The sequence below is a fragment of the Apis cerana genome, linkage group LG2 (genome assembly GCF_029169275.1).
Source record: "Apis cerana isolate GH-2021 linkage group LG2, AcerK_1.0, whole genome shotgun sequence".
NCBI classification, from domain to species: domain Eukaryota; kingdom Metazoa; phylum Arthropoda; class Insecta; order Hymenoptera; family Apidae; genus Apis; species Apis cerana.
The window spans coordinates 13,685,913-13,706,047 of NC_083853.1; the positions used below are offsets into that span (position 1 = coordinate 13,685,913).

The window sequence follows — 20,135 nt, forward strand, 5'->3', positions numbered from 1 at the left end:
GGTGGAAACGGTTCGATTCGGTAAATAAGCTTCGTGTTTGGTTCACGCGAAGAACCGATCGTTCGATCGGCGGCAAACGAGATCCGGCCTCGATCGTCTAGGAAAAGAGTGTGAGCAGAGGGACGCAGTGAGACAGGCTTTTGTCTCGTCGCTCTTTGTTCGCGTCGACGGATGTCTCGACGGGTCAATGAATCGGGCCCGACGATTCGCCGGTGGAAATGCGTCCGTTTCGTTGAACCCGCGCAGACTGCATTGTTGGCGTCGTGCTCGCCACTTTCATCGCGATCCACGCTCACGCTAATAGACGTACTATTACTACTATCCGGCGCGGGGTGGGCGAATCGGTCGCCCATTGACGTAATCGTGGCCCAGATGTGCCGCGTCTTACGCAAAACGCACGACGCTCGATTCGATGCCACGTACGGTTGCACAAGCGGCGGCGGCGCCCCGATGAAAGGAAAAAGGGTCACCTTTTTCGAGGCGATAACGACGGCGATGGGAGGAAAAGATGACACGGTGACCCGACCCGCTTTTCTCTCGTCCCCTCGCTCATCTCATCGATCTCCCTCTGTTTCAGGAAATGACCATGCCACCCACGCCTCTCACGGCCATCGCCCAGACGCCGAGGAAGGAGCTCGAGTCGAAGTTCACGTTCAATCCTGTGATGGCGAAGGTGAGAACTCACGCGTATGCTCGCGCCAATTTATTATCGACTCGTAAAACATACCGTTTCTTCTATTCCTGGATCGTGGCCGGCCACCTCGTTCATTAGAACGCAACGAGTTAGCGCGGGGGGTATCGATCGTGGAAACGTTTCGAATTGTATCGAGCGGCCGCCGAGAAGCGTTTCGTGCCACTTGGCACCGTGTCAACAAGCTCGCCGCGCGTACGCCTTTCGTCGAATCGCAATGCCCATTCTAGAATACGGCCCGCGCAATTTCGGTTTCTTCGTATCCCGAGGGGACCGATCGATCGATCGATCGATCGATCCCCGAGCCTCAACTTTCGTGCCACTTGACTTCGTGTCAACAGTTTCGTACGGCGAAGGAGAAAGAGAAAAGGAGAAGGAAAAAAGAGAAGAGGAAGAGAAGGGTTCGAGATATCGGTTAGCTCTGCCGAAAAGTGGATTAATCTCCAACTTTTCCTTTCCTCTCTTTTCTCTTTTTCTTCTCGAACCGAGTCGAATCGCGTGACTCGACTTGTGCCACGTGGACGCGATTAATCTAATTCGAATTTTGTCGAGAAACAATCGCAAAAACGAGACACGCGACGGTCTGGTCCCCGATAAAATTGGGAAATTGGGCGGAAAGGTAGAAAGATCGGTCGGTGGGGGGCACACGAGCGGAGGAGTGTGATCGGGAAGTTCGGTTAGTAGGTCGCGTTTCCTGCGATATTATCAGTTCTGAACAATCGGTGTTTTTCTTTCCAGTTGACCGAAGTGACGCCGCAGGAAGCCACGAAGCCTCGTAAGTAAACTTTTCGATATGTCATATCATATGCGTGCGTGTTTGTGTTTGCGTGCCTGCTTTTGCGTTTCGGGATAATCCACTCTTCCAGTCGAATGGAAAAACGAAAGAGAGAAAGAGAGAGAGAGAGAGAGATGCGCGATCAAGGGATTCGATGATCCCATTCGCGTCTCAAACTTATCCCATTACTCGAGCCTCGACGAGCCTCCTTATTTTAATAATACCGCTTTCGAACACTCGAGAGAGAAAGAATAAGTAATAGCGTTAATCTCGACCATCTTCGAGATTCTACTCGAGCGAGTTCCGGTACGAAGGAACAGCGCAACGTTATCGGAGGAGCAAAATATGGAGGAAAAGTATATATCTGGTCGAGAGCTACTTAACATTTATAGTCCATTACGCAATTAACCGTGGGTGAAATCGTGGGAGGGGGATTTTTATTGCCTCGCGAAACGAGCCTTATTATTTGCTGTGCACTGTGTGACAACGATGAATGCCGGAAACGGATATTTCGGGACAGTTTAATTTCGTTTCCACAGTTTTTTTTATTATCATCTCTCTCTCTCTCTCTCTCGTCCTTTCTACTCCACACGCGACAATGGTCATGACAAAACCGCCGCGGACTAATTTAATCGTTGCGCACCGCGTTGTTGATGATCTTTTTTCCCCTTTTTTTCTTTCCAACCCGCGAATCTCGCATTATTCTTTTCAACGAGAAATATTTTTATAAAACCGGGGAAAGGGGGAGATTATTTTTGTTCCACTCTCTCTCTCTCTCTCTCTGGCGAAACAAAGTAGCACAAAGGTCTATGGAAAAACCTGTGGATTCGCAAGAAGGGCGAAACGTCAATTTGCAGCCGCGTTTCGTTTGCAGTCACTGACCTTTCCCATTAACTCACCGTCCCGGGAAAATTTATATTTGACTCGACTGGTCCCGACACACACGCACACACACAGAGTTATACGGCGTTTATACGCCCACGAGCAGACGCACAGGGTCAGGGGAGAGAGTGGGGAGGGAGAAAAAATATATATTCTGGCGACGCGTGGAAAATTTACGTCGCACGGGGTGGTTCGATAACTGTTTACCTTAAACATCCAGGGGACTGGACTAGTCCCGCGATTTACGCCCCGGTCGAGACACGGGCATAAAACGAAACGTCTCCGTTCCAGCAGAAGATTTCCCTTCCTTCCAATAAACTTTTTCTTTATTATTTTATTACCCTCTCTCATCGTCCGCGAAACCTCGAGCGGCGAAACGAACGGTTTCGAAAATCGTGCTACGATTCGGAATAAAAGAAGGGAGGGAGAGGGAGAAGAGAAGAAAAGTCCAAAGTTGTCGTAACGTGGTCGCCGCGCGCGTGGAGGCAAAAGGTCGTGGAGCGAGTCCGGGAAATATTTATAGCCGGACAAACGGGTTTACGAGTTTCTCACTTACGTAACCGGGTGTGGACGATGCGCTCGGGAACTAAACTTTTTTACCGGGTTTCGATGTTTGTTCGCGAAAACCCAAATATTTATTTAGCTTCGGAGCGAGGTCTTTGCGCGGTCCGCTTCGGTCGGCGATGACCGATCCGCGAAGGCCGGGAGGAGAGAGGGCCGCTCGCGTCGAAAAGCGGGGAATCACGGCCGGATTGTCCGAGGTCCGGGCAAAAACCTGTGGATTCATTCGATATTCGAACGTTTCTAAACCCGGCGAGGCGCGTGCGGGGGCGGAGGGAGGGAAGGTTGCTTTGGGGGTTGCGAGGGAGAAGCAAAGGGATACCGTTTCATGAATTAACCAACGCCGCCACTACCCCTTCCGTTTACCGTCGATGCTCTGCCTATTCGCGACGCCTATTATATAGCCGTGACGCGAGCGCGCACCCTGTCTCCCACGCGGCCCGCGGAATTTGCCTCCCCCTCCTCCGCCCCGAGTAAATTTCAGTTTGCCTTATCGCGCCTGGTTAAAGCGATTTCGCGCGCCCCCACGTTTCTCGAAAATCCCTCGCCCCTCCCAGCACGCGCTACAGAAACGTTTGAAATCGTTTAACGAGGAACCGATTTAACCGTGGCGGGATCTAATCTGGAAATCTGCCGCTTCCGGTTCCCCTTTGGGCTCCTGATTTACCTCCTCCATCTATATATATATATATATATATATATGTATATATTCATTCCTCTTCTCGGGGCCACTTCCTGCCGGAAACGGCGAAACCGCCCACCGAACGTAGCGATCCACGTTCAGAGACCCACTTTAAGAGGCGAACGTGGCTTCCTCTTTATCGGGGAGAGGAACGTACTCGAGGACGTACCGTCTCGGGCTGATTAAGAGGAGGACGTACGGCGTTAATCGCCGCTTTGGAATTGCGAAGCGCGTGCCGCCGTATTTATCCACCTGTGCTCACAGCCCGACTGTGTAGGTGTTAACGAGCGAGGGCGTGATCGCGTGACCGACGACCTTTAGTCGTGCGCCGCGGAGAGGGAAGGGAGGAGACCCGTTCCTCCAATTTTCGACCGTCCCGCGCTTTCGCGTTTCCATTTTTCTCCTGCCCACCTTCCGCTATTTATTCCCTATCTTCTGCCAAGAAGAGGGAAAATTCTTCCGGGTTGCACGGCGGATGGAAATGAGGGGGGATAAAAACGAAGACTCGTAACAAATAACCTCTCTCTCTTCCTGGCACGAGTTTAGCTATCGCGGTGACTGCCATCCTCCTCGTCGATATTTTTCTTTCTTCCTCCTCGGTTGCTTCCCTCTCGTCCTCCTCCTCCTCCTCTCTCTCCGCCGCTCTCCTCTTTTCATCTGTACGCGATACGTCGGGAAGAATGAGCGGAGGACAGAAACGATGAGGACGGTGAAGAGGTTGGTGGTTTCCATGGGAACCCACCGTCGCTCGTTCCCATCGCCCTCCGCGAATCGTGGTGGCGGGACTCCGATCCACGTCTTTCGACGTCTATTCAAGTGTCCTAGGTCAAGTATACGATATATAAAGCGCTCCTCCATTGTCCCCGAGTCCGCGGATGGAAACGTCTCTACGGCCGGCCCTTCTCTCTCCCTCTCTCGATATTTCTATTCCCAGATCCGCTCGATAAGGGAGGAGGGAAGGGTGGCTCGGCGCGAAAACTGCCAACTCGTTCGAGAAGAAATTTATCCGGGTGGGGGAAGACTTTCTCGATAACTCGGGCAAGTTTTCATTAGTACCCGGCCCGATAAACTCGCGAAGACTTCGCCAGCTTGTTCGTGGGATAATCGCAGTAATTATCCATGGAGCGATCTGCCTCGAATACCGCGACAGGGAATTTCAAGTTTGCGGTAGTAACTCCGCCAGTACCATCGCTGGTGCGCGCCAATTCCCGTGACATTAATTATTGAAATCGCCCCCGGCAGCCTTCTCCGTTCCGTATCACTCTCTCTCTCTCTGTCTTCGTCTCACGCCCTCTCTGTTTCTCCGCCTCTCCACCGTCCCGGCCGGCGCTGCTCGTTTCGTCCTCGTTCCACGGTTCCAGCACGGCGATGGTGATGGCCTGCGAGAGAAGCGGCTGTCGTAGCTCTCAGTCTCGTTTTCTAGTTCGAAGGAAGTCCCTTGGGCCAACTTCGCCGAGAGAAGTAGACAGAGAGAGAGAGAGAGAGTCCCGTCACTTAATATTCAATCGCTCAACTCGGCTTGTCGCCGGTGGCTCGCGACGAGAACAAACGAGAGACCGATAAATTAATATCGCCGTTTCCCTTCTTCCATTTCTTCTCTCTCTCTCTCCTTCCGAACACGTCCCCTCGTTAATATCATAAACTCCTTCGATTCGTCCTCTCTATTACCGAGTGTTTCCGTGATCGATCTCGTCCTTTCGAATCGAACAATCCTTTTATTCGCGTGTCGCGTGTCCTTTAACATGGTGCGTGGAAACTCGGCGGGGAATCGAAGGTGTACGATAATGGCCGGCCGCCAGAATCGGGCAACCTTTACAAATTGGAACGCGTCACGCCAACTGGCCGCCACTTTGGAATCCGATAAACTCTTGCTTACTCTTTCCTTCCAATTAAACTTTCTCCCCGTCTCTCTTTCCTTCTTCCCCCTCCCCATCTTTCCGTCGCTCCTCTATCGATGCTCGAGCTTTAAATAGCGTAAATTGATAGGACGTCGAGGGGAGGAGGGAGAGGAGGTCGAAGCGGGAAAATTGAAAGGAAGTCGACTTTATCCCGACCCGGACACGCGACCAGACTGCACGGGAGAAGAACCCCCCATTGAGAAATTATTCTACCTCCTCGAGAATAATTTCGCGATCGCTATGCACTTGCTACGATTTAACATACTTCCCTCGACTATTAAGCGAACGAAGACGCATCCGTAACAATAGAGATCGCGAGGAGAAACTTTTAACGAGGAATTTAATCCGTTCCACCGAGCCGCTCTGTCCCTCCAACCAACTACAATAGTGTCGTTTAATAGCCACCGTAACGATATACATATATATATATATATATACACGCACACGTAATTATCGGGAGGAAGAAAAGCTTTGGAGCAAGTTGCACGCAATTTGGAGAACTATGCCGCGCTTCCAACCTCGCTCGGCTCCGCGTTAATAAAGTCTCGAGGAATCGGTGAGCGATTCTCGTTGTGTAGGTACGTCGAAGAGGAGAACAGCCGTTAGACGTCCAGCTGGCATCCATCGATGCCCCGTCTGACACGCTCCTTTTTATCGCCGTACCAATACCCCCCGATCGTAAAACGCGAGGACGGATCTCGTGGACGGAGATGGCCTCGTAAATTATCCATCGATACTCCATTCCGTTCCATTCTCGGAACAACTATGCGTTCCTCTCTCTCTCTCTCTCTTTCTTTTTCTCTCTCTTTATCGAATTCGATCGATTTCGAATCATTCGATTTTCCTGCGGTTTCCTGCAGTAGGATTTCAGAAATTTCACAAATTCTTTAGAAAATTCCGAAAATTGCTTTCGTCACGAGGTGAAAAATTAATTCTATCGGTGGAAGAAGGATCGATTTAGACGAGTCTCTAATTTCCGCTCGATCGCCAAAAGTTGAACTAGGTTGGTTAAGCGTCCAACTTGTACGGTTTGAGTCCTTGGGGAATATCGTTGGCCCCGAAGTTTTGAATCTAGATTCTCGATCGACGGAAAAGAGATTTCAAGGAACGTGTGACGATTCTGGAATAATAATCGAGGGTTGATCGTTTCGTGTTGCCGTCTGATCTGACGCGGATAAATTGGAAAACGCAGAGAAGGATGACCCGGGTCGGGGCTAATTTATTGGGAAAATGCAGTTTCGCCGAGTGGCACACACCTTTGATATTTGCTCGAATCGATACCTGTTGAGTCGGGCGTGCGGGCCAGGCAGCCGCTATTATTACAACCTTTGTACTTACACGTGTCGATGCGCGGGCCCGATGCGTGTATCATTACGCCGCTCGACGGACGCGGTATCCATCCCTGCATTCGATCGATACCCTTTTTTCGTCCACCGAAATTGCGTAATTTTTTCGCCGATATGCGGATCGATAAGCTCGCGTACATTAACGCGGACGATTATTCGGCAACGAATAAACGATTGAGCGTAAAATCGAAATTTTGTCGGGGAGAACGGTTGGTGGGGAGGGGTTACCCTCGATTTATTCGGGGCAGGTTCGTGGAAAAGTTTTTCGATCGATCGCCGCTTCGAAGCTTGATAAAAGTGAGCGGGTAATTACGGCAATTGATCGTAATTTCGCTCGCTCTTTGCGTCGTTTTAATTTCTGGCAACGTGTACGTATAGGAATGTACGACGTTGTTCGAACACTTGGGCCGGGATTGGATCGAAAATTGACATCGATTACGAGCGCGTAACACCAGATTAACGGTTCAACTTTGCGCGGGATATTCGATCGAGCCGATAAATCTGGCCGCGCGAGCACCCGCGATCAAAGGACGAACGCGTCGAGGTAACGCGAGATTTCCGCCATTTCTGTTTCGACCGGGTGGAAGAGGATGTCTCTCCTCTCCGCGCTCGAGGATTACTTACCTCTTTGCTTACCTCTTCCGCTGTTGGGAGATTATCGATCGGGCGCGTAAGTACGGAAGTATCGGGTTCGAGGAGGAGGCGCGTGTCGCTCGATTAAAACGGTCGTTAAAGTTGCGATTACGCGGCGATAAACGCGTCCATTCTCGACGAGTCGTCGTCGATTCGACGGGTAAAGTCCGTGACTCGGTCTTGGAATTACTTTCCAAGTCGGAAACCTCGTTTCCCAGCGTAAGCGGCGTTAACCAGCCCCGGAACAAGCTCCCCTCTCCCCGAAGGGTGGCTGTATATCAGAGGGGTTGTACACGTGCTGAGCCAAATTAAATATTGAATATCGAGCCCCCTTTTCCCCACGGCGCTGTCAGTTACCTCTGTATACTATCGAGCGGCTTGACCTACTTGTCCAATTATGCTATACACTGATCTCTCTCTCTCTCTCTCTCCTGCTCTCGCTCTGCGAACTCGTTCAATCACGATTTTCGGCGCAATCGGAAGATACTGCGCCATCTCCCCACTTTCGATCGTCTTCTTTAATTCACCTACGAGATCAGAGATGAATTTAATTCCATCCTCCTTTGACCTTCGTCTCGCGTATTTCCTTTTATTCCCTCCCCCCCGTTAACACATAGATGGATTAAATCCCGGAACGTGCCAGATTGATTCATGGACGAGGGTTTACGATCGATCGATCGTATCACGCTCGTATCGCGTCACGATGATGACGTTTGCTCGGGTTTCCCCGCCAATTCGTGGTGTTTGATCGCGATACGATTTCCTCTCTTCTTCTCCTCCTCCTTCTCGGTCCTCTGGGCGAAAGAATGTCGCCATCTCTTCGACGTACGCGACCATCGTCCCTCCCATTCCAGCGCGGTCAATTTATCCTTTCGAGGTGTCGAGGGTTGCGCCTCTTTTGTTTCACCCTGTATTTAATCCCGTTTCTTCGATCGGGCGGAGTAGAAAGTGCTTGGGTTTCTCTCGATCGAAGGATTCCTTAAAAAAAAAAAAAGAAAAAACCCGAATGTCTTCGCTGAGGTGAGAGGAAGAGGGCGATTTTGATGGTGGTGGGGAGAGAGGAGAGAAGCAGGGTCCATTTTCCTAATAACGTCGGGGGTTCGGGCCGAGGAAGGTTAGGTTCTCCCGTTATTCGTATTCTTCTTCTCCCTGGAACGACGTGGCGGCGGGTTTCCTTCTCGTGTTAAGCGCGCCCTTTCGCCCCAACCCAACCCAACCCCGTGACGCGAGCGAGCGTCGCCTTTTCAACCCCTTCGATCCGCCGCCCCTCCCACACCGTCACCATTCGTATTTCCAGGAGAGGCCGGGGAATCGAGAGAGGAAAAAGACTCTCGCGAAGCCTCTTACGAAACGTTTTGCTCGCGATAAATAATCGGGAGGGACGGAATATAATGCGATCTCGCGAGAGGCGAGACACAGAGGCGTTTACGCGATATCGATCAGGGGGAGGGGAGGGTGGTTTGGCGAGGCGCGCGACGCCTCTCTCTGAAAAGGGGGCCGTTCGTTCGGAGAAAAGAAATGGAAGAAGAAAGGATCGTTAGCGATTGTGAAGAGGACGACACGGACGAGTCGAAACTCTTTCTCTTTCGTTTCGAGGATCACTTTCTCTCTTCTGTTCTCCGTTTAAAGGGCGGTACGCGGGGGAGGGGGGCGAGGAGGAGGGTGCTGGTGGTGGTGGAATTTATACGCGAAATCCGTGCGGAATTTCATTTCGCTCTTTCACGGCGGGCCACAGACGCGGCGGGGCAAAGGAAAGGAGGGAGAGGGCGATTGACGATAGGGAGGGGAGGGAAGAAAGAAAGGGTGCGAACAGCCGGCGGCGAAGCGTGGAAAAAGGGTGACCATACTCGAAGGGACAAGGAGGAGAAGAGAGGCGAAGCGAAAGGGGTCGATAACACACATATCTCCATCCGCTACCCTCACCCTCTCCTCTCGCCTTCTATTCCATTCTGCCCTCGAACACTCTCCAATCACTCCGAGCGCGAGCAACCAACCGAGCAAGCAGTTCCACGGTTACTTAACGTGATTAAATCCTCCCTCCCTCCCTCCAGACCTCCGCCTAACCGCCTCGATTCGTTTCCTCCGCCCTTTTCTTCCGTCCGGTTCGGATTTCTCGGCCTCCGAGAAGACTCGATCGCGAGTCGCGTTCAACTCGTTCGACTCGTTGGCCGTTTCATCGGTAAACCGGCGTTTTCACGCTCCAACGTCCCTTTACCCTCGTCGAACTGCCCGTCTCTTAATGCCGCAAATCTGTTCACCGATATTCGAATAGGTGGATACAGCATCGTGTCGTAGGCTCGATCGTCTCTGTTCTTTCATCGCGGAGAGCATGATTCTTCCCCCTTCTTCCCAACCCGAATCGATCGTTCCTTCGAAAGGAATTCCGCTCGAAGAGGAAAGTCTGGATGGTTTTTGGTTACTGATTTTGGCCGATCGAAAAGTTCTTTTCAAGCGTGAAAAAATGCCACTCTCGTCTCGCTTTTCTCGAGATTCTCTTATTTTCGATGCCTCGTTTTATCGTCACGTCTAATAATAGTAACAACAATAATAATGAGAAGGACAACAACAACAACAACAACAACAACAACAACAATATCGGAAATTAATACGCGTGAAATATAATACGCGTTGTGTTCGGTCAATTTTTATCACAATGGCCGTACGGACGTTGCTCGTAGGATTTTAATTGCGGAGTGGATCTGGAGTATTAGCGCGCGCCTCTTTCTCTGTGTGGAGAGAAACGGGCGAATGGGCGAAGGAGAGGGAGAGGGGGCCGCTTCCGGAAGGAAGAGGTTACCAGGCCGATCCGCTTGGCCGAAGCGTCTCGACGCATGGTGTATGTTGCGTCACGTCGAGGAAGTCGATGACCCACCTCCGTCTCCTCCTCTTCCACCTTCTCTTTCTCCCCCCTCCTTCCACCGTTGCTGCACCAATGCACCGAGACTGCACACGAGACCAGAACGCATGCATCAGAACGCCGCGGAAACGCTCGTCTCCCAACTTTCTCGCCCGTAATCGTGCTACCACCACCACCACCGACCTATCCAACCATTTGTCCATTATATTCGATATTCGCCATATTCCTGCGTTCTTCCCTCTCGCCATCTGTCGCTATTCCACTTCGTTCCAAATTATTCCATCCGCTATAAAAATATATATATATATATTCGACGATCACTTTTCCCAAATAAGTTGAATATTATTCCTCGAAAGATTTTATCCTATAGTGATAAATATCCTCGATTTCGCGCCCGATTTTGGAATTAATTGTTAACCATCTTCTCTTCGTCGTGGGAATTCGTCGAAGTATTCTTTTTTTTTTTTCGTGAAATTTTTCGCTCGGTGGAATTGTCATGCGTTTCAAGAGAAGTTAATTAAGAGAGCGAGCGATCGCGGTTGAGGAAACGTGGAGGAGGGGAGGTGAGCTCTCTCTCTCTCTCTTTTCTCTCGTCTTAATTGGAGGGCTCTTTTAGCAATTAGAACGCGAAGGGAATTCTTTTCTCTTAATAATTCGCCGTTACCAAGATATAAACGAACCTTTCAAGAACATCCTGCGGAACCCTTCCACTCCTCTTTTTTCCTCTCCCTCCTACTCCCCGCCTTCTCTGTCCACCCTCCGCATCCTATATTTTTCGCCGCGGTTCTTGGCATTCAGGCGAGGTTCGCCGGCAACCAACCGGCTGGCCTATAAGCCCACGAAATTTATTTTATATCCCCAGTTTTAGGTGAATAGAGGACGGAACCATCGAGATCCTTCCCGCTTCTTCGACCCGTTTCGCCTGTTCCTCGTTTCGCTGCCCTACCACGGGGGGGATGGGGAAGGATTTTCCTCGGGAAATCTTATATGAAAAGATGCAGAGTTGGGGAGGCAGGAAGGAAGGGGGGCAGATCGAGAGAGAGAGAGAGATGTTCACCCTTTGCCGACCGATCTGACCCAAGCCGGGGCTGTGGTGGTTATTCATAAGGCAGATATCGAGCCGGTTCTCGAATGCAAATCGAGCGGAAGTCAACGACGAGCATCTTCGTTTCTCTCCTCGTCGATCGTTGTCGGTCCGGGGGTTTAAAATCAGGTGGAAAAAGAGGGGAAAAAGGGAGCGAGAGAGAGGAAAGAAAGAAACGAAAGGGAGAATGGGAGAAGAGTAGGAAATGCCTCGATTAAAACTCTTGGAAGCTCGTTTAATCCTCCCTCCACCCTTATCATTCTTACTCGATGGCCGTGTTCGTTCCGCTCGCTCCTTTCCCAACTAATCGGCCAATTTTATGACGGATACGTACACGAGGATCGTGGAATTTATCAGATAGAGTGGTGAGTCCGTGTGTTTACGGATTAAAAATCGGCGGTAGAGCTCACTCGAGGCCGATCCCACCTGTTTAAACCAGTTGCTCGGATCGACGATATTCGCCGATTAACCGCGAAAGATCTGACGATGATGATCCATTTAAATCGAATCCGCGGGATCGCAATCGCGTGGAGCGGCGGGGTCGCGTGCGGCTGTGAATCGCGGCGGAAGCAGGGAGGGAAAAAGGCGGAGACGGCCACGGAAGCGTACGACCTTCGGCCCCGTATTATCGATTAAGCGCGCGGGTTGAGCTCAATGCCAAGCCGAAAACGATCCGACCGCAAACTGGCGAGCCATCAATCCGCGAGCACACGCGTCGAGCTCCGTTAATTTATTTCGATTCCAGAGAGATTCGCAAAGAGAGATTCTCCCGTCGTGTTGGTAAAATTTTAAGATCCACGCAACTCGATGATTTCTTTCGTTCTTATCTTTTATCTTGAGATTATTTAAGTCTAACGTGACGACTCGGGAGATATCGGTCAACGTGTATCTAAAAAGGAACGTAATTTTTCGACCAGACTATCTTCGAAGCCGCCTCGTCACGCCCGCCTGAAGTCGCTGATTAAATTCGACCGGTTTAAACTCGGAATTACATTTTCAAGAACAATTTACACTAAATTCCGAATGGTTGAATTAACCCCATTATGAGGATTATAATCTAATATCGGCGGGTTGCATTACCCCTTCGATCGGGTTTGCTCAGATGATTAGCAATTGCTGGTCAATCGAGCGTGCACGGCGTCGAGATCAATATATTATTGGGTCAACGACCCATTCATCCCCGATACCAAATAAATAAACGTACTTGGAGGCGCGGGAACTGGTTTCGCTGCGACACGTGCCATCTATATACATATACATACATACATATATATATATATAATACACACACGTATGTACAAGTTACGCGCACGTATTTTTTTTTTACCACCGATCGGTGATGGAACTCGGTGGAGCTTGATGGAACGAAGCATTCGATAATACTTCATTCGGTTGACCCAGTTTCGAGATATTCGAGTCTCGAGGTGGCGGAGTGTGACGGTCGCCGGTTGGTCACCGGTTTAAACGATAAACCAGTGGGGGTAAAATACTAGCGCACACACTTACATGCACACACGCTTCGCTTTGCCTCCAATACGAGTTTATTAACCGGATGCCAAGTGAAGTTTCGCGGGATCTTTTGAGCGTTGATTTTCCAGATTTGCCGGTCTGGGATCGATATAAAGTCCGCGTCGCTACAGATACGATATCGTACGCGACACGACACGATACGATACGACGACAGGCTACGGTTACTGTTATTAACCGCAACCGTTGATTTAATTCCACGTATGCGAGATCGATACACGTTGGATTCACTTTTTAGGCTCGATTCGTTATTCCCTCTTCCTCGAACGATTCTTGTTGTACTCAATCGATACGTGATGCAATAACATCTCGAAAGGAGCAATGGAATTGTATAACATCCTTCCCGAGCTTAATCGAGAGTGAATTAATTCGCAAATATTGGGGGAGGAGGAGGAAGAAAAAGGAGGAGTGGAGAGGAATTGGATAGGAACGTTTCATTAAACGGCGTGGTTTCTTTCACGATATCAGCGGGTTTCGCGGTTACGAGCGCCAGTTAAATGTTTGCTCTTCATTCGCGATGCGCACAGTCTTTCTTTCTCCCTCACTGCTCCCTCTCTTTCTCGCAACTCCCCTCGGTCGAGAGAAACTGGAAAGTTAGCCGCGAGTGCGAGTAGCGGCTCTCCTTCCCGGTAACTTGCTCGGAGTTGGGCCAAACTTCCGGTTTTGACTGAAAGGAGAACTTCCGTCCCCTTCCCCCCTCCGGGGAGAAGTCGACCTCCTTAATAAATACGTCGATCCGTAGCTACGAGGGAAATTCGCGTTTGCATACTGTGACTGACAATTTTCGGATAAGCGGACGGAACGGATGCGCTTCGTATATTTAATCGCCTTGCGTTCTTTTTTTCTCTCCTTTTCTTTCGTCGTCCGACAATTTGTTTCGTTATGCGGGCCCCTCGATTACTCACAAAGTGCTCTTTCGGGTCACGATTCCTCGAATTTTCATTTTGTAATTGACGAAATTATTTCTACCTCTTTGGTTGCTGCGATACAATCGCTCGTAAACGAGTTTGTTTGTATTACGCGCGCGAACGAGAAAGAGAAAATGGCGGGAGATATATACGTGTATTTCGAAACGAGAGTGCTCGAATCGACTAACGGAACGTAGACTTCGTTTGGAAGATTATTTCGCACCCTAGGGAGGTCTGGCACCTGTCGGCTTGCTCCACTCGCAGAGAAATTCCTTTGTCCCTGCAAAATCTGCGACGTATCCGTTATTGGCGAGACATCAATTTGACGCGAAAACTTTGGATTTTTCTCGAAGCAGTTTTGTATCCTTCGGCGGATGCAAATTAACCTTCATAACCGACGCGAGCGAAGCCCGGCTGTCATCGATCGGTTGTGCAACGACGACGATTGCCTCAACGGTGACTTTTCAACGAGGCGGTGTTCCAGGTAAGCGTGGCAAGCGAGCCAGAACATCGTTGCGTTTCAGAGAATCTGGGTCGCCTTAACGATCAATCTCATCGTTTCCCTATTCGGCGTCTTTTGTCCTATCGGACGACGCGCCACCACGCTTCGCCTCCACGAGAGTATATATCCATTCGCGACCTCCTTCTTCTTTCCACCTTCGTTAAAAACTCCATTTGCCTCGAACGGTAATCTCGTTATCCCGTTCTCGAAACGGGTGTTTCGAGGGTGCGATCGTCTCGTATCGATTCGTCCAAATCTTCGAGTTTTTTTTCCCGATCGATCGTATAAAAATCGTATCGACGAAACGACGATCAATCGAACGAAAGTCGAGGGGATTAGAAGCGACGGAGAATTATATATCCGTTCGACGCCGCGAAACAATCGTCCATTGTTGTAACAAACGTTTGCAAATACGATCGTTGGTTAGAAACGATTTTTTCGAGCGGCAGTTTAACTGGCTCGTCGTCGCGTATTCCAAACTCGCTCGTTGTAAAATCGTGCGATACTCTTCCCACCACCGGTCGTCCTGTTTCCACGCAAGGACGTGTCCCACAGCGTACATCCGCTGGCGGGAACGGATGTCGCGAGGATCGGTTACGCATTCTTCGATTGGAGCCGAGAAAAGGAGAGAAGGAAACGATCGTCACGCGGGGGTTCGTGGAGTTTGATCGGGGAGGAATAGGAGTGAAACGACGGAGAGGGAAACGGAGAGAATGGGGAGAAGGGTAAGGTGGTCCGACCAGATCCTTTTGCCGAAACAGGTGCACCGGTCCGTGGCCATCCGTCGAGGCGTGTGCCGGCTAACTGCACGCCTTAATAACACGCTCTCTCGATCCTTTACGGGCTGTGGCCACGAACGCATTTCCATAAACACAGACGCTGTATCCTGATCGATAGGCGATTCCATAGCGGATGGAATCCAACTCGCTTCTTAAATTTAACGAGGATACCTCTCGCGCTTAACTCTCTCTCTCTCTTTCTTCTTCAAAATTTTCATATTATCGAGGAAACGGATGACTTATCTTTCGACTCCGCCGATCTTTGTTTGGAAAGCATCGTTCGATGCAACGAATCGATAAAGTTTTGACTCGACAGGAAGATAGATAATGAAGAAATGCGGGGTTTGTAGTTACAGAGGATATAGCGTGAAAGAAAGGGAAGGGAAAGAAATAAATGTAGCGAGGAAAGGACAGGAGGAGGAAAGATCGCGAGCGAAAGAGGGGCGTTGTGGTGGTAGAGGGGTGCGTGGAACAAAAGGCGGCGGTACGCAGGTGAAGCGACCGTCTGCTTGGCAAGCTGCTAGGTTGGCGCGTGTGCGACTAAGCAGGAGCAGCAGCAGGCAAACTCGACCGGGCCCAGGGCCCTGCCGGGGCCCGGAGCCGAGCCTCAGTCAACCGATGCGCGTCACTGCGAGTGTACGCGGCTTCTTCCGCTATCGCGATCCCGCGCAACCCCTCGAGTCTTTCTTCTTTCCTTTTTCCAACGGGAAACGATCGGCGATCCCGAACGTCTCGACATAAGTAAACGCGTCCGTCGGTTCCCTTCTTCTTAATCGATCGAAAATTCGGAGAGAGAGGACGCGGTAACGACTTTGGAATCGAGAATTTTGCACGGCGAGCAAATGGATCGGTCGAGCGAAGGCAGGACGGAGCGTTAAGAGGCGGAAATAGAGGAAAAAGATCGATCGCGGAAAGAGATGCAACGTTGTTGTCCGCGGCAACGCGGCGAACGATAAGTCATGCTCGTTGGATTCCAACTACTGCGGGACGCTGTCAACTACCTTCAGTTGTTATCAGGTGTGGATCGTGATCGCTAGTGCGAATCGTTGTGAGAGAAAGTCGCGATTTACGCGTTGCTACGTGTAAATTCACACTCTCCGACGATAATCGAGAACGTTTGGCTCGGGATTCATCCTTGGCGTCCCTCCTTTCGAGAGAGAGAGAGATTCGGGAAAAGAAAACTCGGACGGGTGATTGACACTTTTCGCGGACACGTGGCGCGTGGGATTATGCAACATCCTCGCGATACCACGACGCTAATTATTCGTGGAAGCCGATATCGAGCGCGATTGGCCGTGTCATTGATTAATCGCGGCGATCCGTAGGAATAGTTGGGGAGGGGAACCGCGGCCACGGCGAACAGTGATAATTAGCCGGTGGAACATTGCCAGGGAATTTCCTACCTTTTGTTCCCAACCGGAGAGAGTTATGGCGATCGGCGTGTAGGCATGGCGCGCGCGCACGCGATCCTCGCTCGAGTTCCGATCTCGCGCGATAAATCATACCTCTAATTGGACATCGCGACGCGTCTAACTCGGTAATCGTATATTAATCGCGTTACATATGGAATTCATTAACGCAACTTGCACGAGCGTGTACACACGCACGAACGTGTGTCACGCATCGAGGAATTTCGACATCCCGATGTACACGAGATACGTACTATTTTTTTTTTTTTTTCGTAATCACTTTCTCTCTATAACGCGTTCTCCTTCGAAAGATCTTTTATCCAGATTCTTTTATGTGTGTGTGTATTTATATATTTTCGAAAGAACCAAAGTATTCACGAATTCGATCGGAACGAAGAGCATCCGTTGTTAGGGATCGAATTTGGTGGCGGTTTCGTTGTTAAGACGCGCGCAACCCTCTCTTACGAGGTCGAGCCTCCCCTTTTTCCTGCTCTCACCCTCTCTCTCTTTGACCCAGTCCCACCAGCCTGTCCTCCTCTGATCGTAGTAGAGTCCCCTTTCCCATGCGGTGGCTGGCTCCGTGCGTGCCTGCCTACCAGCCAGCCAGCCTGCTTGCCTTCCTTCCTGCGTGCGTGCGTGAGTGCGTGCATGTCGCTTTCCATTGTTTACGCAATGCCTCCTCGACGGGTTCGCGTTTGCCTCTCTTTTCCTCCGCCAGCTCCTTTCTTCCTTTCTTTCTCCTTTGCGTTTCCAAGGGGGAGAGAGAGCTGGTTCGAGCAACGGTGTCGGCAAGGTTACCGCGTCGAACGAATTGATCCTCGCTCGGGGATCTCTCGAAAGATTTCACGTTCCCTAGCGCGCGCCGCGTCGCTTTCACAGCTTCACAATTGATTTCTCTCTCTCTCTCTCTTTTTCTCTTTTCTCCAGCTCCGGATGAAAAGGAAGCAGCATCGGTGAGTCGAGTCGTGAAACCGTCTACTCGTATGAAAATCGTATTTTCCCCCCAGATGTCAACATTCCCCTCTTTCTTTCTTTCTTTCTTCCGTTCTTTTCTTTTACTTTCGAATCCGATCCTCGCTGAATCGAACGCGAATCGAAGCGTGAACATCTCGCGCCGTTACGTTTGCGCGCGCGTAACGACTAATTGATTCGCCACGCGTCGCTCGCTCTCCGACGAGCGAGACAACTAAAATTCCAGAAAAATCGAGAACAAAGACCCTCGCCCGATTTCGACGAAGATTTCGCTCAATAAGCCTTATCGCTTATCGAGAACAAGGTGGACGGTCGATCGATCGCGGCCGCTCTTTTTTCTCTTTTTTTTTCTCTATCTTTCCGTCGTTATCGGACGGAACGAAGCGACGCGGCACGGTTTATCGCGCTTCTTGTCGGCTACATCGGGGAACGAATCTCTGTGTAACGATGTCATTATGTCAGCCGGGAAGATAGGATCGGCCGTGCTCGCCTCGTTCCCCGTCCTTGAACGCCGATAATCACACGCTAATTAACTTAGCCATGGATGCTAATTACCATCCCTTTTCTTCTCTGTTTCAGAACGCGAGCGGCACAACGCCAGCAGGTTATCGGCGTAAGTATTGTATCATTCCCTTCGAACTTTCTCTCTCTCTCTCTCTCTGTCTCTTTCTTTTTTCAATAATCCGCAACTGGAGAAGCGAAGGAAAAAGAAAAAAGGAAGAAAGTCGCGCGCGGAAATTGTTCGAATCCGTCCCGACCGATTAATTTCTCCCCAGCGAGGGAGGAATGGCGGATGGAACGGTCGATGACGGATGGCGGAGATTTTTTCCCCGCGAATTCCACGTCGTCCACTCGAGGAGACGGACATTTTTAACGAGGCCGGGAACGAATCCACTCGACGAATCCGCTCGGTCGCTAAATCGCGCGGCATAGATGGCGCTCGATATTAGAGAAGGCGCGGGAACCGGTTTAACGAGAATTAATCCGTCAAAAGCGGGATTAATTATGGGCGCGTGTTGCCGCTATCGGCGCGTTTCAATTAAATTCTTCCTTCGATCGAGCCTTCCCCTCCCTCCTCCCGCGCTTTTCCCGCGTTTCGCCTTTTTTCTTTTCCTTTTCCACGAAACGATCCCACACTGTTTACCCGTCGAGGTAAAATGAAGCAACGGACGAAACGAAGACGCTCCAAAGTTTCTTCCCACGTGTCGGTCGAGAGAAGGAGGAGGAGGAGGAGCAGGAAACTACTGCGTCGAAACTTGCGGCTCCTTTCACGAATCGGATCCACAGTATCGTCGCCTTTTTTTTCCACGGAAGAATTATTCCCAATTTGACTTTTCACGCGATTACAGCACGCACGATCGAATTATTCACGACACGGTGGAGCAAACGCGTGACGCGTGGTGTGGATAGAGGTGTAAACTCTTTTACCACATTCCGAGATGAAATCTCGGTAACTATTTGCTGGTAGTGCGCGGTCTCGCGCGATAATCTCGTGAATGGTTAATCAGATACGTATATATACATATATATATATATATATTATACATATATATATATATATATATCGTGCCTATTCAATTTGCATACCAGTCGCTTCTTTTAGTTCGCTCGGACCTTCTTCAATCTCTATCGCGAAACGAAATTATTCGAACGTAATCGTTAGCCAACATCCTCGTAAATAAAGAAAAATAAGAAATGTTTGAGACGGCAGTTGATATTGGGATTTTAGGGCGGGCTTTAGAGATCAAAAGTCGGACAATTTCCTGAAATCCTGGCGCATTCATCGTGTCCCCCTATTTCCCGTCGCGGGAACAGAAAGAAAAGAAGAGGAAGGAGAGGACTCGAAACGGTAGGCAGGACACGTTCCTCCCACTTCCACCCTCTTGCCCCTCGTCGCTTTTTCGACTATCCCTGTCCTTAATAGCCCCGCCAGGGCTATCCTCGAAACTAGGTCGCATCGCGTTGGCCGACGTGACTTCGCCGCCGAGAGCTCTGAAAACTCGGCGTTGCGTAAACATAGATTCGACTCGATCCTCGCGTGATTCTCCCCCTCGTTAACGCGGTTTAAATCGGTTCGAACGACGATCAATCGCACGTACGAACCGTTTACCTCGACTGCTCGATTCGATCGATCGAATTAAGGGAGGTGTGACGAGTCCCGAGGAGGAGTAGAAGTGGAGATCGTGAGGAGGTTGTTTCGCGGAAGATTGGACGGGAATGAGGAAGAGAGGCGAAACTCGTTCGAATTAACACCGTCGCGTTTTAAGAGGGGGGGACCTCTCTCTCTTTCTCTCTCTCTCCGATCGGCCGTGTGCACGCGATATGGTAGTCGGACGTGTATCATCGGCCCTAATTGTTTCCTGGCCCGTAATCGCCATCGTGGCTCTTCAACGAGGCCTCCTCTTCTTCGAACAGGTGCGTCCACCTTTCTTTCGCCTCGTTTCATCACCGATCGTTCCCGGGAACGTCCCGTGAATTTTATATCGCGGATAATGATCAGTTTCGCCCCGTCTCGATCGTGATCCAAAATAATAACCCTTTCCGGTTAATCGATCCGGTCAAATCGTGCAACGGTTTTTATTCTCGCGTGGATCCGACTCCACGCGGAAAATTCGGCGAGGAAAAGCCG

At 50.3% G+C, this 20,135-nt stretch overlaps 1 protein-coding gene across 10 annotated transcripts in view; it reads left to right on the plus strand.

Annotated features, from left to right (window-relative positions):
* LOC108002792 (AF4/FMR2 family member 4) overlaps positions 1-20,135 on the plus strand; it is a 111,801-nt gene that overhangs the window by 77,505 nt on the left and 14,161 nt on the right. For all 10 annotated transcript variants that reach the window (XM_062071374.1, XM_062071373.1, XM_062071375.1 and 7 more), the window contains 3 exons: positions 578-673; positions 1,430-1,466; positions 18,086-18,119. In XM_062071374.1, coding sequence (XP_061927358.1) covers positions 578-673; positions 1,430-1,466; positions 18,086-18,119 — 167 coding nt within the window. The remainder of the gene's footprint in view (positions 1-577; positions 674-1,429; positions 1,467-18,085; positions 18,120-20,135) is intronic.